The sequence below is a fragment of the Vicugna pacos genome, chromosome 17, assembly GCF_048564905.1.
Source record: "Vicugna pacos chromosome 17, VicPac4, whole genome shotgun sequence".
Lineage (NCBI taxonomy): Eukaryota > Metazoa > Chordata > Mammalia > Artiodactyla > Camelidae > Vicugna > Vicugna pacos.
Window position 1 is genome coordinate 10,581,294 of NC_133003.1, and position 24,109 is coordinate 10,605,402.

Below are 24,109 nucleotides of genomic sequence, written 5' to 3' on the forward strand. Positions count from 1 at the left end.
AAGACACACACCATATTGTATATGGTTTCAGGGAGTCACGAGCGCTCTGGTCCTCCAGGGAACACATAGAATCATCAGATCTGAGAGCCGAGACTGCTCTGACAAATAAATGACCCTTTGCCTACCTCAAATACAGACCACTCTCCCTGCAGCACCTGAAACCCACTGCAGTGTGACAGGAAACAAAACAAAACAAAACCCTGGGAACTTCTTTCCTAGTCTTATTTATCTGGAAGGAGCCCGTTATGGTCCAGTCACTTGGAGCCGTCTCCTGCCCCCCTCCACCTGCCTACCTGAAGTGACACTTCCTCCATGAAGCCTTGTTGGAATTCCTGGGTCCTTTTCTCTGTCCTCAGTTTGGCATGGAGCTCCTGAGGCTAACAATCATGCCCAGAGCAGGTATCTAGATGTAGCTTAAAATATATGACTGATGGACATTATGTCAACTGGCTCTTGGTCAACACATTTCCCTGGCCAAATTATGACATCAAACCTTGCCCTTGATTTTTAGTGCTTCCAATTTAGTTGTGAGGATGAGACAAACATCCTTAATAATTAGCTGAGATAGTATTTGTCTTCACTATTTCTCAAAACTCAGAGGCAGGAAAATACATAAGCTTCAGAATAGGATAAAAAAGTATCCATTTTTTTTCCCTTCAACCACAAATAACGTAAAATAAGAGGAAATGAATTTTAAAATAAGTGAAATGAGATAAAACGAATAAAATAAAATTAAAAGTCAATTAATGGCATGAAGAGAAAATAAAAATAAAATAAACAAAAATAATGAAAAATCAGTAAAATCAAAAGAATATGAAATGAAATAACAGACCAAGTAAAATAACGAAGTGGAATAAACGGAACAAAAACGAAATAAAAGGAAATAACTAAAGTAAATAAAACTAAATAATTATAAGAAAATCAGTAAAATAAAAAGGAACGAAATGAATCAAACACCGTGACGACTGGAGGAGAGTGAGCATGTTCCTTGGGCAGGATCCCATTTTTCTGTCTGCATCCCTTGGCCCCTGGGGGTCGGCCAGAATAAAGTTCAGCCCTGGGAAATGCTGGGTCCCCTGCGCACTGCGCCCTCGGGTTGGGTGGCTTTCCAAGCCGGTAAACGTGGAGCATTGCTGGGGAGACCGGGTCCCCTGGGCCGCCAGTGTCTGGGTTCTTCCGGGGCTGGTTCACCGCCGGCAGGTGGCGCTCTGGGCCCCGAAGCCCAAGCGTGGCCCCCGCGGAGCAGGTCCCCTCCTTGAGCCTTTGCTGCGGGACCACCAGCCCGCTTAACTCTCTGGACTCTCCCCTCCCCCGGCCACCTGCGGGCTCTTGGCTGCTCCCTCGGAAGTTAGTTTGGAGCGCCTGCAAAGTGTCACATCAGACGCAGGGTTCTTGCCACGGGAACATCAATGGGAAACTGGACTGGAGGATGTTCATGCTACGCCTTGATCTTCCTCGATGGGATAAACTGTTTCATATAAAATAACTGAAAGCGTTAAATAACCTGTTGGAGTAAAAAAAAAAAATTCACCTGCCTGGTGCCTCAGGGGAAAGGATATTCTTTCAGAAAGTTTCGAATAGCTACCTGTGGCTTTCGCTGGGACTGAATGATGGCAGAGGGCCGTCGCGGGCGGCCTTCCCTCAGTCCCAGGGGTCCCCCGCATAGCCGTGCTGGGGGAGGGGAGCGGTGGGGGTGGGGACGGGGCCGCTCACATGCAAATGCAGCTGTGACAATCCGGTCGGGCGCCTCCGCACCTCCGGGAGGCCGGGGCTGGAACAAAGCATTAGCATTTTCTCCATGTGAAAAGCCCGCATTCCTGGGCGGGGAGGCCGCGAGGGCGCCGCCCCCCTCTCCCCATTCACACTCCGGACCACACAGAGCGCCTCTCGCGCCAAATGCTCGAAGGTTCGTTTCAGCTTTTCTTTTGACCAGGGCGATGCATACGAAATGTAGATATTTCCCTAAACGCCGGCTTTGACATTTAATGCGATCCTAAGTAGTCTGAAATGTGGACGGGATTAGGAGGAGGCTTGGGGCCCACAGGGACACTTGGCCAAATCCTCCTAAATCCTCCAGGACAATTGTTTGTCACCACACGGATCCCCTTTGCCCCAAATGAGGGGGCTAATGAACTCCGCGGCCTCCTCCCGCGACACTCCCACTCCCACCCCAGAGCCCGCATTTCTGCCGTTTTGCCCAGGGGGGAAGAGAAGCTGAGTGTGTAAATGGCTTGCCCGGTGTCTGTACAGGTCTGGTTACTTTTGGCTTGGCCAGCAGTTTGACCAGTAACCCACCCACCCTGGGCCACTGTTAAGCTCTCTCCGAAAAGCTCTGAGGGTCAAGGAAACTGAGGCCCTGTGAACCTTGGGATTATGTTAATAAGCCATCGCCACCTTGAAAGAAGTCACTCTGACACTGCCAGGCCCAGAAAGAAGTCACCCTAACTCCTGCAGATTTCATCGTTCATCTAGAATAATCCACACACTTATAAGGCACAGTCCTGTCTTCAAAGCACTTGCAATCTGGGAAGGGAAGGAAAACAGATGACAGAGAACAGAACAGTGACTAAACCCGAAGGTCCAACAGGTTATAGTTGGGGGGGGGGCTCACCTGAAAAGCTCGCCAGAACAGAACACGCTCCCCTGTAAACTCCTGTGGAATGAAGAGCTGAGACCTAAGAGGTATCTCCTTGGGAGTCAGGGACACGAAGAGGCCAGGATATGTGCACACTGGAACTGGAACAAAGTTTGAGGGGGTGGAGGAAACTGAGGCAAAGCCCTGAGGGTGGGAAGTGGTGACTCCTTTTGGGAGATGCACAGATTCCAATTTGAGTAACACATAGGGTATAAGGGAGGGACCGAAGGAAGCTAAGGGACAGTGGCACAAGGACCAGGTAGAGACCCCTGGTGGGAGTCAGAGCTGTATTATAGGCAGTCAGGCCACAGGTGGAGGTGAGGAGGAAAGGGTAGGGGAAGGGACCTCTTGTCATCAAGGGATAAGGTCTGAGGAAGGCAGGCGAGAATAGGGTGAGAACATAGGATGCCAGTGGACACTGAACAACTCCCACGGCCCAGACACTGGACACATCCAAAGTGAAGGAGGCAATCATCTGCCTCACGGAGTCCCCTGCTCTCCAGCACTCAATTCCACAATGTCAGTGGCTCAGAAAAGCCTCTGCTTTGATAATCCTTTCTATTACATAGTAAAAATTATAGAGTTCCCTTTCAAACATTTGGATTTCAAGGCACATCTGGCAACAGTAATAATGTCCAGCACCTTAGACCTCATTCCAAACCCACGAGGTAGGCACTGTTAGAATCTTGTTTTTAGAGACGAGGACACTGAGGCACAAAGAAGTAAAACAACATGTTCCAGATCAGTCTGTCCCAGCGAGAGAGCTGAGATCTGAAGCCAGTCCAAGAATCTGGCTTCGGGGTCCACAATGTCACTGGTCACTTTTCTCCAGAATGGCTTCCAAGAAGGGGCACGCTGGGAGGCTGAGAGGTGACGCTGAGATGAAGGTGTATAGGGTGACCAGGCTGAGCAGATCTTTCAGGCAGCAGCAGGTTAGGTGAACTCACCTGTAGTAAATGTCCACCAGTTGCTCTTTGATTCATTATCCCATTTCAATCTTCACACTGGGCCCTGAGGAAAGTTACCCTCATTTTGCCAACCCATCGAAAACCTTGAGAGATCAAGTCACTTTGGTTGGTCACAAGGGGCAGAGATCCCAGTGAACCAGTCAGTGAGGGTCCCTGCGTGGTGGGAGCACCAGGCATGCTGCCCTGAGGAGGGTGTGGGGGTGAGTGGTGTCCATGCAGGTGAGGCCGGGGGGCAGGAGAGACCCCAAAGTCACAGGCTGTCCTGTGGGGTGAGGGCCAGGGGCAAAATCAAAGACTACTCCAGCTCCTCTGAGGGTTCATGCCTTGCAGTTTTGGGGATACCTGCAGTCACATTCTCTGTGGGTCTGTGAAGGGGTCCACGCAGTGAACTCTGCCCCGTTTTGCCGATGATGCCGCTGAATAGGTGGCGGAGCTGGAAAAGAAGCTGCTGAGGCTCGTCTCAGAATTCACAACCCATCAAATATCACCCCGCCCTTTGAGCCTCACGCCCACAGCAACCCACCTGTTACACTACAGAAAACCACAGAACGCAAGGGGGGAAGGGTACAGCTCAGTGGCAGAGTGCATGCTTAGCCTGCCCAAGGCCCTGGGTTCGATTTTACCTCCATTAAAATAAAAAGAAAGAAAACCATATACCGTAGAAGAAAAAGTGTGTATCAAGAGAGACACAAAGAGAGGAGAAGTGAGGAGAAATCAGGACAGCCAGGAAAAACTCCAGGGACGGGGCATCTAAAACCTCTCAGCACAGTTTGCTTGCAGAGGCAGTGTGAACAGACTGGGGCAGGACAAACTGGCAGGAGGAGCCTTTCTGGCGTGTGGACTCAGGAGTATGGAGTCACAGCGGCGAGGAGCTGACACTCACTGTGCCTGGATCTGCCCAGGGTGGCTGCGGAAGGCAAGGCTGGGCTGCTCGGACGATAATGTGACAAGGCATCCGGCAGAGTCCTCCAGTGGGAGACACTCCACTGGCCTCTCCTGAAGTCGCGTGGGCTATCCCAGCAACCGCGGCTAAGGATGGAGCCTGGACGCTCCGACAGCAGAAGCAAGCTGGGGTCTGTGGGGGCTTCTGGGAAACTCTGTTCCTGAGGGTCTCCTATCAGCACAGGAGGGCTGCCTCTGCCCTCTTCTTTTTTGCCTTCAATGCAGCTGTACTGTGGGAACATTCTGTGACCACGGGGACAAAAGCCCAAATACCAAGGATGGTGGCATGGAAAAAGAGTTGATCCCTGATGGCATCACTCAGCAAAAAAGCCAAGGCCGCTGGCTGCCAATGTGCCCCCTTCTCCAGTGAGAGGAAAACTCTTTGTTTAAATTATGGGGCCATTTTTTGCCACTTGCAGCCAAAAGTATTCTTATTTAACATAGCACCTAGGGCCTAATCTGCCTCATAGCTATTCCTGCTTTTCCAAAAACCAACTAGGAAGCAGGGAAAGTTCCAATTTCTTGAGGTTCCTCCAAACATGTACTGTTCTCAAGTACAATGACAGGCTTTCCACCACCTGACACTACCTGAGACACTGTGGGATCCCAGCAGTTTACGAAGTGTGTGGACTCTGTCCTGAAAATGCCCAGGCCAAGCAACTCTGCTACCAGCCTGCAGCATGGGAGGGCTGCTGTCAGGGGCTGGGAGAGTCGCAGCTGCAGACCTGGACCAACACCAGTGCAGCTGACGGGTCCTACTCCCATCTCATTTGGAAAAGGCTTCGAGACGCCCAAGGAAACTGGGTCACCTGTTTTCCATATCCTCCCAGAAAGAATCTACTCCGTAAATAAAACAACTGCAATGTGGCAAAAGAGCAATCGAGCTGCACACACCCATCCCGTGCTCAAGCGGAAGGAGAATCCCCCTTCTCTGCGTCAGCCGTGGACAGTAGGTCCAGTCACACCACAAATCCTCAGTTCCGGTGTAGATCCCTAACTCAACTGATGTGAGCAACAGAATACCTCAGGTAACGTTCTGGATAAATCACATGCTTAGCCAAACGCTCCCCTCTCCAGCCGTGAAACCGAGGATCTTGTAGATTTAGCTGGTGTGTTTCCCTACCTGAACTTGGTCTCCAAAGTAGGGAACCGAAGAGACAGCAAGGGATGATCCTAACAACAAGGTTTGATGACTCTACCAAATGTGATCTTAACTAGGGGTCACCCAGTTTTTTTTAAAGCAAGTCTGTAGAGTGTTTCTTTTTCCTACTTTAAAGTTAGTGTATCGACCCTATGGACAAATTTTAGCCATGTCAACCACACAACACATACCTGTCTCTTGGAAAGAAGCTTTTAAATTCTTGTTTGCATTTGCAAAGGGGTTAGCAATGAACCTTGAACTCCCTGCTAACAGACTCCAGAACGATTGCTTCTGCCTCCGGGTACAGGAGGGTGAACAAGTGCCCTGAACACTGTTTGTCTTCATCTGTAATTTTTAAGCAAAACGATTGATTCCTATCAGATCAGTCATCTCTTCTTAACTCGTTTGCTAGCCCTGTGGGTCTTATTATGCATTTTCTGGTCCTTTTCGTCACAACTGTCACAACGAGGCATACAACACATCAGCTGCCCCTTCCCTCGGCCCTGGTCGGCCTCTAGACTGGCTACTCGTCTACTGCTTCTGTTCTGCTCTCCATTTTTAAAACTTTAACTCTAAATCTCAGAGGCCAAAACACTCAGTAGTTTCAAGAAAGATAAAATGCATTCTACAAGACTATTCTAATAAGATTGTGTTTTAATTGCCTATGACACAGGCATCTCATGTAATGGCTCAAAATTAATAGTCTAGCAACGATGAACGGAAAAGAGATGAAAATGAGTTTGTGAATCCTTAATTTTAAGTAAGCTCTGGCAAAACAAAAAATCACGGGTTAGAATCGTTTCAAAATTGTGTCTTCAAAACTAGCACCCTTCATCATCTGTCTTTTATTCATTTTGCTGTGATGCAACTAAAAACGTCTTGTAAATACTCCCCTGGGTCTCAGGTAACAGTTTTCCAAAAGCAAAATATCACTTTCTCTGCACAGTGAAAGTTGGCATTTGGATGGGCTGGATCGGATGGACAGGCTGAAACACTGGCTTCTTTCTCATTTCAGAGAGTGTTTTCACTGCAGGGAGCAGCTGATTCCTTTTGATGATCTGCAAGGCCAGCTGGGTATTACCTATAAAAACACTTCCCATTAAAAAAAGCGTATGACTGTGCCACCCCATACAAAGCCAGCCACGGGAACCCTGCAAGCGGGGCAGTGGTGATGTGGAGGAGCAGTGGTCTGGAGTCACAGAACACCACTGTCCCGTCCCCAGACTCCGAGGGAAGAAACCCAGTGTGACCTGGGCAATGGGATTTTTAAAAGTTCCCCACTGATTTGAGGGTTTAGCCCAGTTTGAGAACTTGCCTACAGGGAGACTGCGCAAAAGGAGGGCGCTAAGACCAGGCGCTGAGCGGTCATGCCTTGCAGGGGGACAAGGCCTGCCGGGGGCCCCTTCTTCAGCTGTCAGAGGGGAGCCCTGTGCGGAGTCCCATGGTCAACAGGAAGGTATGACTAAGAGCCCGTGCTACTTCCATCCTCTCTCCCTTCTCCCATTCGTCTCTCCGTTTCTGCTTCACTCCACCTCTCCTGTGGGGCCCACAGCCTTTCCTCTAGGAAGCTACATCCAGGAGGTGGTATATGCCTCAGAGCTGTGACCTGGATTTAGCTACATTCCTGTTGAGAAGAACTTGATGGGTAACATCTTCAAGGAAGGCAAAGTTTCCATTTTGAAGGGAAAAAGCAGACATCAAAAATCTTGGGCTCTTTGAGGGGATGGATACAGTCCTGACTCAAGAGAAGAACCTCTTACCATTCTGTAGTTCGAGGTAGACTGCCAGTAAGATGGCTTCAGGGGGCACTTCTTTGGGATGGATCATTGAAGCCGCCTTTGCTCAAAACAGAAAGGAGACCCATGAAAAACCAACAGCTTAAGATACAAACTCCAAGTAATGCCACACACACAGACACACACATGTCAGCCTACCAATGAATGACAAGGTAGCAAACTTCTTCAAGCCCACTGGGAACCACTATAGTTCTGCTCTGGTGGCCCTCAGCTGGCTGTCTTAATCCCTACCGATTAAAGCAGATGTAATTTTATTTATTTTATTTTATTTTATTTTATTTTATTTTATTTTATTTGCAGGGGGAGGTAATTAGTTCTATTTATTTAGTTAGTTTTTTGATGGAGGTACTGGGGATTGAACCCAAGACCTCATGCATACTAAGCGTGTGCTCTACCAGTGAGTCATACCCTCCCTCTAAAGCAGATGTAATTTTAAATTAAATATTAATCTCCCCTTACCTAGTCCACACTGAGTTCTTGGTATGAGAAAGCTTTTCTTCCCTCTTGGTTTTCACCTGCCAGGGGTTCTTCTGCCTCTTGGCTGAACTTGGTCGTGAGGTGGGTGCTCAGACACTCGTGACTACACTCCTGTCTGCCGGTACTTCTTCACCGCAGACACAGGAACACCTCTATCAAAATCTGCACGTCTACTTGTCTTCCCAAGTAACAACCCAATATTGTAAGCTGCCAGTTCCCAATGTCACGAGTAAGAATTCAAACTTAGAAGGTTGTAAATACAGGAAAAATATCTATCACTAAGCATGTTTGATGTCTCCCTTCTCAAGGACTGAAACAGCACAGTTTACTCAAATAAAATAATTAATTTGTTTAGGCAACATGCCGTCCTTTCCCGGATCTGAGAGCCAGAGCACCAGCCAGCAGCCACCTCTCTGATCCACTCCTGACAAAAAAGACGCCTGGGCCGCTCTGATTAAAGGTGCTGAGATTTTTGGTTTAACCGAGTCTGGGTCCTCCTGGGCCTCACGCTGCCTTTTCCTCAACTCCCCATCACCTGGTATCGCCCCCTCCAGGTTCAGGTGCTCACGCTTCCAGACTCTGCGTCTCCCCTTAATCTAATCAGAAAGTATCCTTTACAAATATTTACTGACCAGAGGGAGGAGTGAAGGTAAGACAGGGACTTACCCTGACAATAAACAAGCCTGCAAATAACTAAAAATAATCCAGACAAATTTTCCTAACTGTGAGGGAGAGAGGGAAGTGAATGTACTATGAACATGAAGAGAGAAAAGAGCTTCGAGTGGAGGTTTTGGGTGAGGGGAGCCTGCCTTAGTCCTCGCAGGATAGACATCCTCCTGGGAGCAGATGGGGAGGGACAGTACTGCGGGCCAAGGTGTGAACGTGGGAGATGTCTGGGGGCCCAGAAGCAAGCACAAGGCCGGCTCCTGGCAGCATCAGAAGGAATCTCAGGCTAGTGGAGATTCTCATCCAGAGCACATGCTCGCAAGGTCCTTGTGAACGAAGCTGGGAGGCTTTTATTTCTCCTGCCACATCACTGAGGTATAACAAAACTCAACTTAGAAAGTAAGATTTGATACTTTTGGCCTAGCTTTGTACGGGCAAGGCCATCTTTACATCATTTTTGTGGGTACTAAAATCTACATCTCCACTCCAGTTGGCTAGTTAACACAGGTCATTTATTGTTCTTTGCTCTGACCACAGTCTGTAGCTTCTTCTAAAACACAAGAATTCATGGCAACAACTTTACGAGAGAATGGTATTTTGCTTACTGGCTGTTCAGAATGGTTAGTGGTGGACAGGCAACCTTGGAAACATCTACTTGGAGCCCTTTCCAACTCTTCATACATCACTGTTCTGCCCTCCCAGGCACGGGGGGCCTCCCAATTAACAAAGGTCCAGCCATTGGATTAACCTAAAAACCAAGGGACCAAAACAAAACCCCCTTCAGACCCCGAACCAGGCCTGACCCCATCTGTCTCTCTCAGCGCGACAGCCGCCGGGGCCACCTGCTGCACGGGAACCCGAGCGGGACCGTGCACACGGTGACTTCCCATCACAGGCTCTGCGTGCTGCGGCCGCCGCTGTCCACGGGCACTTTCACCAGAGCTGTTAACTACCCTTGCCTTGCCACGGAGAGCAGCGCCCCATTTCTCTCACCCGACTAACTCGGGCACTCAGCTCCCAGGGAGTATCAAACACGCTCCCTGGACAGTCCATCACTTTATAACTTCCCTGATTTTGGATCAGAAATGCTGACCCGATGCCCTAACTTGACTAAATATTCATGGTCATTTTCTACATGGAAAAACTTCACTTCCAGACACAACAAGGTTATCTTCAGAGGAAGGAAATTTCCAAAAGCCACCTTCTCTCCCGAGAACAGGTTTCATCTCAGTTTCTGGTACCCTGGTAAACACCTGGTGAGATGCAGGCTCGCTTATGTGCTGCTGGTGAATACACCATTTGGCATAAACTTTCAACATTAGAAGCAAAATTCTGCACACCCTCTGATCCTGCAATGCCCTTTTGAGGAGGACAGCTCCTCACTGTAAGGTCCATGGGGCAGGGCTGTGCCTCTGCTACTGACTTACTGTCTCACTTCCTGGGCTCAGCCCAGCAGTCAGGGTGCTGAATTACACCCTTCTGAGGAATAAGCCCTTTCCAATTTGGTGAAGTCCTCAGTGGTAGTACTTGATCCCCTACTCCAGGTATGGGTCTCGTGATCAGTCCAGGGTGGGCAGGTGACCTAAAGAAGCCCGATCACAACCTTCCCTGAGACCAGCTGACAAGGCGCCCTTCCAGTGCCGGAAGTCAGAGATCTATTTTGGCTACACATCTCAGTCGCTTCCTTTACTGTATGTGCAATTTCTTTAGAACTGGCTTTGTGAACCCTTCTTTTTAAAAGGTGTAATATAACTTTCTGAATAGACAGAGGTTCATACAATTCAGAATTTTAAAAAGCACATGAGTATCCAGTGAAAAGTCTCCCATTTCAGTGTTCCAGCTACAGAGTATTTACCTTGCCTGCCCTGCAGCCAAGGTTGGCAGTTGCTGGTGTGTCTGTTTAGAGATTTTTTTATGCATATATAGGATTATACAAAACTGCTCTGCATCTTGTTCTTTTCACTTAATATGTCTGGGCTATCTTATCATTTCAGTCCACAGAGTTTACAGCTACACTGTGTTTAACTATATGGACACACCATTATAAGAGATCCCTTATTTGGATGGTTTCCAATCTTTTGAAATTTTCATGATTAAAATCATCAGGAAAAACTCCAATAAACACCCAGGTTCATTTGCAACAAGAATCAGCTGTTTACCTTGCAAGACTATGCTTGGAAGAGCAACATTCAAACGTTTAACAAATTGACCAGAAGCCTCGAACAAACAACGAAGCCCATGAACTCCAACCCTCCGCTGGCTGCCTCACAAGGGGGCTGGCAGCGTCCCTGCCTCACCTGGTGGAGACACTTCCGGGCTTTGTCATACTCGCTCCGCAGGCAGTAGGCGCTCCCCAGGTTGAACAGCATCACGGTCCTGGCTGAGCTGACGGAGCTGGGGTAGCACTGAGGGGCCCGCTTCCCGGCTGCGGAGGAGACCAGACCCAGGTGAAGAGGACGGCCAAGGGCAGGGGAGCAACCCAGCCCACTGCCCCCAGGACCCGCCCAAGATAAAACCCAGCACCACTCCTCTGGTGGCAAAGGAAAGACACAGAGGGTTGAGTGTAAGTGTTTGGGACGCAGGCCCGGCTACTTCAGTATTGACAAAGCTGCTTACTTACAGGATTCCATTGCTTCGTTTTCACCCTTGTCTGATCCTACAAAGACATGAAAATAGAATCTGAGGGGGCAGGATAACAGAATCTGTTTTCTAAAAACCTCCTTTCTTCATGAAATGGAAATCTACTATTAAAGGAATGTCATATCATTTTTCCTTTCCAGGTGCTGGAGGTTCTATTAAAAGACACTGGAATGCTCTCCCACTCACCACCACCCCATGCCTGAGAAATAACCCTGAACAGAGTGAATGCTGGTTTCACTCCTTCAAAAACTTAGCCATGATTGAAAACCGACTTATGAGTGCAGTATTTTTACTCTCCTTGGATTGTGGAATCCCTCCGAAGAGAAAAATACAGTATGAGAATCAAAATGAATTGTTCCAACACGACCAGCCTTTCAAAAGTTAGAATTTAGACCATGTGATAATCAGCTCCTAGGTCTACTTAGCAAACAACTAGTACAAAGTATAGCCCATACTGTAGAGTGCCGACCTAGAATTCCCTTCACTTCACAACCGTGCCCTTAAATTTCCACACATCCTAAGTTATAAAAGAAAGGCAGTGGAAATGGTGAACAGTTTTGATCAAATGTGTCCTCATTAACCTTGGTCCTGCTCATTTGAAGAGATCCCCAAGGAGACATCAGTGACATTCTCCGGGTTCAAGTGAGTAATAGCATCAGATATTCTGTCCAGAGAGATGAGGGCTTCTGCAGCATATAAATGGCCCAAAAACCTAAAATTTGGGGGGGGGAAAAAAGATTCCAAACTGAAAAGTAGATCATCACAAAAATACCCAATGCGTAATAAAATCTGGTGTTGTGTACGTTTCACATTTCACATATTTCAAGTATTTGAATTGAAATTTAAGTTTATAAATGGATTAAGAGTCACTTAAATTTTCTCTCTTTAAAAATATCTTAAAATATACAATAACTTTTATGTTAGCTGAGTAGAGGCAAATGACACATACTCATTAAGACAGCAAATTTATGCTGTTCTATGTATACAGAAAATAACACGAACAATTCTGAAACGAGAGGCATGACCGAGGATGGAGGCCCTCCAGAGGAACATCACAATTAGGGTCCTCCAGCCTCCGGTGCTGGAACACTCAAAAAGGCACGAGGCCTGGGTGGGATTAACTTCACAATGGCTTCCTGATGCCCACTTGGCAGATGTCCTGCCTCCAGGCTTCCAAGAGTCTGCTCCTTCCAGTGTCTGACTTTGAGCCATTTTCCCCATGATCATCTGATCGATTTTTCAAAATTAAACTAGTCTTAGACATATTACACCCTTACTAAAAATCTTAAATAACTTTTTCTACTTGAGAACAAGACAGAGCAAACAAAACTAAACTTTGATGGATTTAAAGCTCTCCACAATTCGGTCCCAGTTTCCTATATTCAGTCCACCCTCACTCCTCCGGAGTCCTCTGTTCCCACCAGACACAGTGTCCTGGGCAGGACACCCTGCTGCCGCCATGTGAGGGCTCAAAGCCAGGCCAAAATCCAACTCCTCCCTTTAAAGGACAGCTCAGGTGTCACCTCCTCTAGCCAGCCAGTCTCAGCTGCATCTGTCTACATAGATTTGGGTCCTTGAATCCTAGCGTCTTTATAATTTGACCATTTTTCTGGGATGTATGCACATCAATCACACAAGAGCTATTTCTTTTTTTAAAAAAATTCATTATTTTTGTTGTTGTTGTGGGGGAGGTAATTAAATTTGTTTATTTATTTATTTTTAATGGAGGTACTGGGGATTGAACCCAGGACTTTGTGCATGCCAAGCATGTACTCTGCCACTGAACTATATACTCTATCCTCAAGAGCTATTTCTTTACGAAGTAGTTTCTTCTAATGTGCAGTTGTAATGACCTTCTATTTTGCTTCCCCACCAAACACTCTTAACAGAAATGACCAAAAAACAAAAACAAAAACAAAAACAAAAAGTAACTTCAAATATATTCTGAAGTAAGGTATTTCAAAAATTTCATTAAAGCAGCATCCATAAGCCAATAATTATTACAAAACACAAACATATTCAAAGAACTACTTCAAACTCTTTTCTGTGAATTTACTTAAAATTAAAAAAAAAAAAACCAAATTAAATGCCTTCTTGACATTCAAAGCGCAGAACTCCTTGATGAGGTGTGTGGGAAGCAACTGTGGTATCTGGGCTGCCAAATGGAGAAATATCTGTTTATTTTCACTGGAAAGACAGTGGCCTGGCTATTAATCAGAAACCAACGCTAGGATAGAATAGTTAAGAGAATTAAAAATGAAACGATCAGACATGCCTTGGCCAATCCCTCAAAGTTGGCTAAGAAATCACATAACCTAAGAATTTTGTTGCTTTGACATTCAGAGGAAAGAAGCTGCTAAGTGAGGTTAAAAACCCTCCAACAAACGCCAGGTAGACAGTCTAATTGGGATTATCTGAGAATAGTGGCCACAATTTCAGCCAGAGGATTAAAAAAAAAGCAGCAAGGATCTGTGTTTCATTTTTGTTCAAAAGGAAAACACAAAGCACTGCTCTACCGATGCCACGCACACCACAGCCCGAGCGGTGCGCTCCTGGAGGGGCAGAGGCCACGGTTCTGGCCAGAATGCGCAGGGCTGGGTGATGGAAAGGAGCGGAGGAGCCGCAGACGCAACCAAGTGCCCGGCACTCAGCTCAGGCCCCTCCAGGTCTCGATATGAGACAGGGTTTTCTCTCAGAAGAGCACTCCTATCTGAATCAGGACAAAGTTTCTTACGTCCCTGGATGCTTTTCATTATCTTTTTAAAAACAAAAACAAAAACACAAGGCATGTTTGGGGAACAATGACCTGAAACAACCTTAATCAATGTTAATTTTAGATGTTTGTATAAAGTAACACATTTTTTAAAGACAAAAATAAATTTTTACAGACTTGCTCCTCAGAGTATGACCTCACAGTTCTAAGTGTTGCATGTTATACACAAGGCTACTTTTAAAAGGCAAAGGAACGTATTTTGCAGATTTTAAGTACATACCCACAGGGTGAGTGGAAAAACAATTGCCCTAATTTAATGCTATGCAGAGGACTTGTGGTCCTAGATAAAATTTCTAGTATCAGCATCATACCAAGATGAAAGAATGCTGCAACTTACTCTACTTCCATACAAGGAAGAATGAAGTGCTTTAGAAAAGTTAGAATGACAGTGACACTGCTGCTGAGGAGGCATCTGAGGAATCCGAATACAACTCATGTACTCAGGAAATGGTACAGTAGTTTGGAAAATTATTTTAAAATTCTTATTTGTTTACTTGAATTGCATTCCTCAAAGTTGACCACACTCCTTCTGGTGTGGGACTTCTCCCTGAGGACTCATCTTGTCTGGAGAGCTAACATGTGACAACATGCTCCGGCTGGGCCCAGCAGCGGACACTAGGGAGTCCAGAGTCCCTGCCTCCAAATGCTCAATGCAGCAAGTGCCACTTCCGCTAACCCCTGAGGTGCAACAAGTGAAAAAAATTTCACTATCAAATAAACAATTACCAAATCAAGAAACTCTGATGGGGAGGGTGTAGCTCAGTGATAGAGCATGTGCTTAGTATGCACGAGGTCCTGGGTTCAATCCCCAGTACCCCCATTAAAAATAAACAACCTAATTACCTCCCCTCTTCAAAAAAAAAAAGAGTAAGAAAAAAACCTTTGTGCTTTCTCTATAACATATATTCCAATGGGAGAGTTAAAAAAAAAAAAAGCAACAGCAGCAGCAGCAGCACACCACACACTAACTGAAGACCTCCAAACAAAACAAACGAGGAACATGCAGGGCAAGTCACACTTACTTAAGAGACCCTGACAGCTTGGGCTGCTGAAGGAGTTTATCTGCGTGATTCAGAGCCATGAGGTTATCACCCAACGCCAGAGCCACGTAAGCACTGCAGGCGAGAATGGAGCATCTGCAACACAAAAGGCAAGGGCTGAAAACCAGAGTTACAAATGACGATGACAACGTCTGTGAATCGGGAAAGGACGCCCTAATTACGGCTGTGGCAATCTGGACACCAGGAAAGAAGACAGGAAGCCACAATACTAATGGCAAGAATCAGAATGATGGCAAAAACTACAATCTGAGGCTCAGTTTAGCTATTTACCTAAATCATCTTTAGCTTTCATCCAACTGGAAGCTATAATAATCAACAAAATAACCAAATAGTTACAATATATATTTAGCCTGTAAAAAAAAAAATAATGTAGTTAATGGCCTAGTGACAAGTTCCTTTAACATCCAAGAAAGAAAGCTATAGAAGTACATCTGCTGCTCTAAGGAACAATTACCTTACTAAAAAACCCACTTAGCTCCACTTACTGTAAAGCGTTCTTCTCTGAAACTATTAAGAAGTCTATAGCTCTTGCTAAGCACCAGTGTTCAAAGTAACAGAATTTCATTCACATAGGTAGGTACTACTGTCCTATATGACTATTCAGGAGGGAAAAAAAAACACACACACAGGCTGAATAAATACACGCAAAGATAAAAAATTTAAGTTACACGGATTTTCCTAAGTTGTGTTGGAAACCTAAATTTCCGTTTGGTTTTCTACTTAACAGGCAGCTCATTTAAAACAGTACCAAGACACTAATAGATCATTTGAATGTTAAACAACCACTCCACAAAGCAATCTTAAAATAAACCCCTGTCAAATAGAAAAGGGGTCTGAATGGCCGACCACAAATGACCTGACTTAGATACAGGGTTTTGAGTGTTTACAAATTACAATACATATGTATATCATTAAGTGCATCTGGGTTGTAATTTCAGGCTAAGGAGGAATGTAAGCATCACAGAACCAGAGTTTTCTAACACTGAAATCCTCCGACTGCAAATGCCCATCTAGGAAAAGCACAGCCAGGCAAATTCAGAAGTAGCCTGCCGTTTCCCCGTCACTGGCTCACTTCTGGTTGCTGGCACCTTAGAAAATTATCCACTAAAGGAGAAAACAGGCCCTCGACCCCTAACAACACAGCAGAGTAGACTGGCACAAGGAAACAGATTGATGGCCTTACGCTATGATGTGAAGGGCTGAAAGATCGCCTACTGCGGTGCCTCATTCTATACGTGAGACCCAAAGTGATTAAACACATCCTCGAGCGTAGAGCGTGTGGTGAGTCAGGACCCACACCCCACACTGCGGACTCCCAACTCACTGCCCTTCCTGTCCTACCACACTGCTTCTGGGTCCATTCATAAGCCTGCCCTACCAATATAAAAGTAGAAAGAAAAGATTACATCATGATTTTCCCTATGCACACGTATGTAATCTAACCCGTCTTTTTTAAAAGGAAGAAAACAGAATTTAACTGAAATATTTCAAGTTTGAATTTTATTACTGAGCCCATGATTTAAAATCTGAGGAGAGTAATTAATTTAAGAGCAGGCAAGTAGCGTCATTTCCAAAGGGATTTTCCCGACACGTCTACTGTCACCCCCATGTCTTCAGTAGCAAGGCGACCTTGTGGCCACGGCCCCTGGAGGGAGTCCTCTCCCTGATGGAAGACTCAAGGGCCCAAAGGAGGGAGGCACTGGCTAGTTCTCTCCCCTTTCCAGACGCACTTCAGTGGTTGGCTCTGTGTGGAGAGATCAGGGTGACTTAATTACTCTTTTGGTTTATTTGTAGTCTTATTTTTAAATGGCAATAGACATTCACTCATCAGCCAGGTATGCACTGCTTACGAAGAAAAGGAATGACCTGGAAAGGCCTCCATCTCCAGAGGCCCTAGACCATCCTCAGCTCAGATGAGTATATGACTGACAGTCACAAAATTTAAAATCCATTTTCATTTATGACTTTGCCAAAGGCCAGGGCAAGACAAGCTCCTTAAAAGCAGAAGTCTGCATCTTTTGTTTTCCACATAAAGATGTGAGTAATCTCTCTGTGCTGCAGCAGGTGTTTAACAGGTAATCACCAAAGACAAGTTTTCAACGTTTTAGATTTACCTCTCCAGGAACCCAGACCTCCACCGCCTGGTGGTAGGCCACCTTGCTGACAAAGCCACCTCCTTCCTGGCCCTCAAACACAGGAGTCTCCTGCTCCCTCCAAGTCCTGGAGTCCAGGACTGGCCTCACCTCAAGGCAGGCTTGCTGGGAAAAGCCTGCCCCAGCCTCTCCTGACAGTAGGGGGGCTATTACTGCTCTAGCCCACTGTCAAGCCCACTTTGGGTCCAGAAATCAGTCATGTACGATTTGCAGCAGGATTCTGTTTCCCAAACTATAATTATGTACAAGGGAAAGATCTGTTTTCCTTAGCTTTTACCTCCTTTCCCGTTAAGATACTGTATCAAGTTACAACAGGGTGAAAGATTCTAATAATAACATAAGCTTCCTATTAAAACATACTTAAATGTGTGGGCTGGCATTCTGATCAAGAGTCATTGGATTCAACCAGTTTCACTACATGAAACTAAAACTAACACATGTGCCCCTCTTCTCAGGGCACCTTCCCCTCCAGCCTACCTCATCTCCCACCACCCTCTGGCTTTTGCACTCTGCATAATTTTCCACACTGCATAATTCCTGCAGACGAGAACACTGGAAACACGCACGGCACTACCTACTAAGCTTCTGGAAATCATTTTACTTCTGATAGTTGCTACTTAAAATATTGACCCCCCCAACCCTGCCCCACTGCTTCCTCGAGTCACTGTCCAATCTGCTTTAGCAGCCACTCAGTGGATCTGACAGTTCATCAGACTGGAAGAACTCTAGCTCAAGGGAAGGGACACCCCATCTCCCCCCGCAGATCGTCTGACACAACCCCACACTCCCTGCCACAGGCTGGAGGAGCTAGGTCTAGAACAGAGCACCAACCCTTGGAAAAGGAAAGAACAAAAAAGCTGAAGAAGAAGAAAGAAAGGTGAGACATGGGGAAGACATGTCTTAAAACAACCAAACTCTAGCAGCAAGCTATGTAAGACTTGGCGTTAAAAATTTGTCAAGCCATATATTCTGTGAGTAAAATGAATCTAAACCAAGTGTCTGAAATAGCTTAACCTGTATCAAAAGAAGCTAAAATGGGGTAAGTCCAGTCGGTCTCCATTTGTCAAAGGAACCTCATACAAACGTTATTTGAAAAACTGGCTCATAAAAATTCTATGAAGAATTTCTTCGAACAAAATGAATATGGTACTGGATTTTAAAATTTAAAATAATATATTTCAAGCTGTTTCCATTTATCTACAACAATCTAGAAAATGTTAAACTTGCCAACTTTTAATTGTTCAGAAAAATTTAAAGTTTTGGATAAGTTTTTCACTTCATGTCTTCCGTAAACACTCTGCTTTCTAGTAACAGTTCTGTACAAAAAGCATCTTACTGACAAACACACCCCAAACCCAACACTAATAGAAGCCCAGCTCAAACAAGCTGAAGAAGTTTTTCTCTTCAACCAAATCTAGCATCTCAAGGAACCCAGTCCTACTCCAGACAGAAAATAAAATGCATAAAGTCACAGACCCAGCATTTTATACATGTGCAGGACCTTAAGATCACTCACTCCAACTTGCTTATTTGACAAAAGGAAAAAGGCCCAAAGGGGTTAAACAATTTGTCCAATGTCGGCAGGAGCCCCATGGGGTTTCTACAGAGTGGGAGACCACTGAAGAATTATTCTAACCCTGGCTTGTGACCAGTCTGATCACCAGTTCATCTAAATGGGGTCCTGGGACTCTGATGTGAATTGTGCCATCATGAACACAAGCTGCTGCTAAGGTGAGGGATATGTCACACAGGCAGGTTCCCCTCTTTGGTAGAGTTTAGTAGATGAGCAACTTTTAGTAGGACCACATTCAGTTACAAGACTGAAATGGGGATGGGTCTCTAGCAAGAGCAATATGAGATTCAAAAGATTATTAGCCATATTCCTGCTTTTGGTATATCTCACGGGCTAAGACCAAAAGAAATATGATTCCTTAAGTACACTAAAACTGTCTGCAATATTTATGTTATCAACCATTTGTTTGACTCATCTTCTTTTATAAACACTGGGCCATGTGAGGTCCCTTTTAACTGAATGGGAAATAATTCACTTGAGTGTCACATCCGAGTCTAAATGAACTAATTAATTAAGGCTCCATAATTTATACTTGTGGAATAAGTGGGCCTAATTAAATTTTGGCTGAACATTTCTTTTTAACCATTTTGAGACTCTTATTAAAGAAAAAGACAAACTGAAGTTTCATTTTTATTTTGTATACTTTGATTTTAATTTCTCATACACACTATTTCCCAGGTTGGCCCCAACATTATTTCCTACCCTTTTCCAGTTCTGTTATACTCTTTTCCAGGTTCTAGAGAAGCCTCCAATTTAGTTTTAGAAATTAAGTTAGCTAATATCACAATCTCAGAATAAATAATAAAGACGTCCTGCAATATGCAACACGTAAGACTTCATACATACCCATGACAGTTATAAAAACACTGCGCAACTAGAAATGTTAATGTGACTAACCCTATGAATGTATTTCCTTACTATTAATAAGATACTAGAATGCAAACAATTAATTTGAGCCCTTACCTCATACCACACATAAAAATTAACTCAAAGTGGATCAAAGGCCTAAATGTAAGCACTAAAATTACAAAACTTCTAAATAACAACATAGGAGTAAACCTCATGACCTTGGATTTGGCACAGGAGTCTTAGACATGACATGAAAAGCAAGATCAGTAAAAGGAAACACAGGTATACCGAACTTCATCAAAATGTAAAATATCCGTCATTCAAAGACCACCTCCAAAACGTGAAAAGACAACCGACAGAAGGGGAGGAAATATTTGCCAATCACTTACCTGATAAGGGTCTTGGATCTAAAATACATAAACTCTTACAACTCAATAATAAAAAGATAAATCACACATTTAAAAAATAGGCAGAGGATCTCAATAAATATTTTTCTAAGGAAAAGATACAAATGTCCCATAAGCACATGAAAAGATGTTCGTCATCATTAGTCCCCAGGGAAACGCAAATCAAAGCCACAAAGAGATAACACTTCATACCCATTTCAATGTATAACCGAAAAGATGACTAACAAGTGTTGGTGAGGATGCGAAGAAATTACAATGTTCATACACTGCTGGCAGGATTGTAAAGTGGTGCAGCCGCTTTAGAAAAGTCTGGTCATTCCTCAAGTGATTAAACAGTTACTTATGACCCAGCAATTCTACGTCTAGGTATACAACCAAGAAAAAAAATGTGTTTACACAAAAACTGGTACATGAAGGTTTATAGCAGCATTATTCTAAGCAGTCTAAAGATAGAAACCACCCAAATGTCTATCAATGAATGAATGAACAAAATGTGATATATCCATACAATGAAATATTATTCTACAATGAAATGGCAATGATACATGCTACTACTTGGATTCACCTTGAAAACTTTATCCTAAGTGAAAGAAGTCAGTCATAAAAGCCCACATGTTACGTGATTCCATCCACAGGAAAGTCTAGAATGGGGAAAGCTACAGCGACAGAAGGTAGATTAATTAAGGCTGGGGAGCAGACCCGGGACAAAGGGGTCACAGCTAAAGGGTACAGGGTTTCCATCTGAGGTGATGAAAATGTTCGAAAACTGACTGTGGTGATGATTGCACAACACTGTGAATCAACTAAAAAACACTGGATTGTACACTTTAATTGTATAGTATGTGAATCAGATCTCAAAGCTGTTTTGAAAATATTATCAGTAGTCAGTCAATAAATGTCTCACTTCAAAAAAATAAGATATTAAAAGTACATCCTTATAATAAAAACCAATCACTGGATAAGAAAATCATTATCTCCCAAATGCTTGTGGAAACATTAATATTTAAATCAGCATATGTCCAAAATATCAATCACGCACATGTGTCTACATTCTAAGATTCATTTGGATGTTAGGCCTTTTAAAGACAAATTTTTCTGAAGAGATATTCAGCTAAATTTTGTGGTATGTGAGAAAAATGGCACGGCAACAATACCACACATTTGTAGAAACCACATAGCGACAAACACAGGCCCTTCAAACGTGTCTGAAACCTTAGAGCAGTGCTGCCCAACAGGGATTTAATTGGAGCCATAAATATAATTTTGTATTTTCTAGTAGACACATTTAAAAAAAACAGAAACAGATGAAAAGAATTAATTTAAATATATTTAAATTAATCCAGTATATCTAAGATATCATTTCAACATATGGTCAAAATAAAAAATTATTGATGTTTTGTATATTTTTTTAAGTTTTGAAATTCTGTGTGTATCGTACACCTGAACAGTGTAGCTTTCATGAGTCACATTTCCTGCGCTCAGGAGCCTCCTATGATGACTGGTGCTGGCACTGGACACTGCAGCCTTAGGGTCTGATGAATACATGATAAATACGCAGAGAGATGTTTCTCTGTTGTTAAGAAACCAAGTTTTCCATGTCATGTCACCTCTAAGTGATATGTAAGAGAAACTGACCATTTATTGATCATTAGTGATTAACTCACATTTTCAAAAATTATAAATTTACAATTATATTAACTGAAAAATTTCAAAATATCTTAAAAATGTTCAGCTAGGTATACTTTTTATGTATTAAAACGTATCATTTTAAGTGTAGAGTTTGAAGGGTTTGAATATACACATGTAACCACCGGCCCAATGAAGATACAGAACATTTCTTTCACCTCAGAAAGATTCCTTCCAGTCAATTCTCCAACCACTGTTTTGATTTCTATGACTATAAATTAGTTTTGTATAGTTTTGCCTGTTATACAAATGGTATAAATGGAATTATACAGTATATACCTTATACTGATTAAAGAAGAAATGGGAAATGTTTTGAGATTCATATTGCGTTGACTTGTGTACCAGTACTTGTTCCTTTTTTTTTTTACAGCTGAGTAGTATTCCAATATATAGAGTGGACTACAACTGAGTTGCCCATCCTCCCACTGATGCATACCAAAGGGCTAGTTCTACTTTTTGTCTATCTTAAGCAAAGTCGCTGTGAAATTCTTGTGTGGACAAGTCTTCATCTCTCTTACACAAAAAACTAGAAACAGAATCATCTTTTACTTAAAAAATTTCAAGTCATAGCATTTATTTAATAAGGCTACTATGTATATGTGTTCTTAATCAAAAGAAACTGATAGCTTTGCAAAGCTTTGGGTAGTTCGGGAATTGAAGCAACAGTCTAACAGTGTCATTATATTGTTGATCCATTGTATCAGTACCTCTAAGTTCATGTGAGCCTCACAATGTAACTATTTCGTTGATTTCTGAGACATCTTCCTGTTTTGGGGACAGATTTCTGTTTTAATTGTGAGAATATTTTTCTGAAAGCTACCTCGTTTTAATACAACATCTCACAACTGCTTCAGGTATCTCATGCCTTCTAAAGACATACTTGTTACTTGGTTAGAATAAAGTTTTCTTAGATCCATCTCCTTTTATGTACAAATGAAAAGAAAAAAATGAAAATACTCAAGAGGCTCAACCCATACGGTAAGAAGTGGCCATTAGAACAGTCATGATAATTTACTGCATATTAGTTATGCTGGAAATAGGAAATGAGGTTTTGCATTGGTGTCTTGGGTATTATAGAGCGCAAAGGGTCAAACATAATAGTCCATAAAAACTAAACTATATACTAGTCACACACATTTCCAATCACATAAAAGAATTCAGGTCAGAAGTGGATGAAATCTCTAAATTCCAGGATCTTAACAGAGAAACAGTGTGCTCAGCCTCCTCCCTTCTGTGGAAGACAGCTGGCTCCTGCCTCCAAACTGCCCTTTAACACACCCAACTGCACTGTGAGCTTTTATAGCTTTGAAAATCGCGACACAAATCTTTTGCGACTCCTTCCCCCACCCCATTTGTCTCCACATCACCATTACCACTGTCCTGCAGAGCAGTTCTTTTTTTTTTTTTTTTATAAATCTACCCTAAGGCTCCTTCCGTCTTGTTCCATTTCCTTTCTCCCATCTGCTCCATAAGAAAAAAAGGTTAATCTACATCAGCAAGCCCATCTTTACCTCACTTTATGATGATGGAATTCCCTATGGAGACCCTTTGCCCCTTCCCACAAAAATAGGGACATAATTTTATTTTCTCTGAAAAGCACCACTCCTCCTACAAGGATATGTGGAAAGCAAAGAGCTGTTGTGCCATGAAAGGCCACTCTGCTGGCACCCTTCTCTTTAATGCCATCTTCAGAAAGTAAAGTTAAATCACACAACTCTGCAGCTGTTCAACGGTATGAGATAATGCATGCATACATAAAGCAACCCTAAGGTTAGTACTCGTTCAAATAAATTTATAAAAATTAAATCAAGTTTAAAAATCACTTCAAATAACTTCATCACTAAGAGTTCCCCTTGAAAATCATGTCCAGTGATATACACTGCAGCATTACTTGTAATAGCAAAGACTGAAAACACCACAAAGAGCTAAATATAAATCAGTGTGAAATGGCGGGGGGAGGGTATAGCTCAAGTGGTAGGGCACAAGCTTAGCATGCAGGAGGTCCTGGGTTCAATCCCTAGCACCTCCTCTAAAAACAAATATGTAAACCTAATTACCTCCCCCTCCAAAACCAAAAGACCAACAATAAATCAATGTGAAATGAACTGTCATATCTATACACTGCAATTCTGTACACCCATTAGAAAAGGATGCAACAGAGCTCCGTGTACTGATACAGAACAACCTTGAAACCTCACTGGAAGGACACATAAGAAGCGGGTCAGTGGTTGCCCCTCAGAGGAGAGGAAGCAGAGGACCTGATGGGACAAAATTCACTTTACACTGTAGAACCTTCTGTCTTACTTGGATATTTACCATATAAAACAACCTATAAAAAATAG

At 43.7% G+C, this 24,109-nt stretch overlaps 1 protein-coding gene across 9 annotated transcripts in view; it reads right to left on the reverse strand.

Moving 5' to 3' along the window:
- Positions 1-6,511: 6,511 nt before the first annotated feature.
- The window catches only part of CNOT10 (CCR4-NOT transcription complex subunit 10), a 53,863-nt gene continuing 36,265 nt past the window's right edge, over positions 6,512-24,109 (reverse strand). For 6 of the 9 annotated variants that reach the window (XM_072940942.1, XM_015236233.3, XM_006200611.4 and 3 more), the window contains 6 exons: positions 15,061-15,174; positions 11,847-11,977; positions 11,246-11,281; positions 10,923-11,050; positions 7,447-7,522; positions 6,512-6,767 (listed from right to left, as the gene is read on the reverse strand). In XM_072940942.1, coding sequence (XP_072797043.1) covers positions 6,616-6,767; positions 7,447-7,522; positions 10,923-11,050; positions 11,246-11,281; positions 11,847-11,977; positions 15,061-15,174 — 637 coding nt within the window. In that variant the 3' untranslated portion in view covers positions 6,512-6,615. Of the gene's footprint in view, positions 6,768-7,446; positions 7,710-7,731; positions 9,374-10,922; positions 11,051-11,245; positions 11,282-11,846; positions 11,978-15,060; positions 15,175-24,109 lie in introns of those variants that run through there. The other 3 variants (XR_012060510.1, XR_012060509.1, XM_072940940.1) reach the window with 3 other exon arrangements.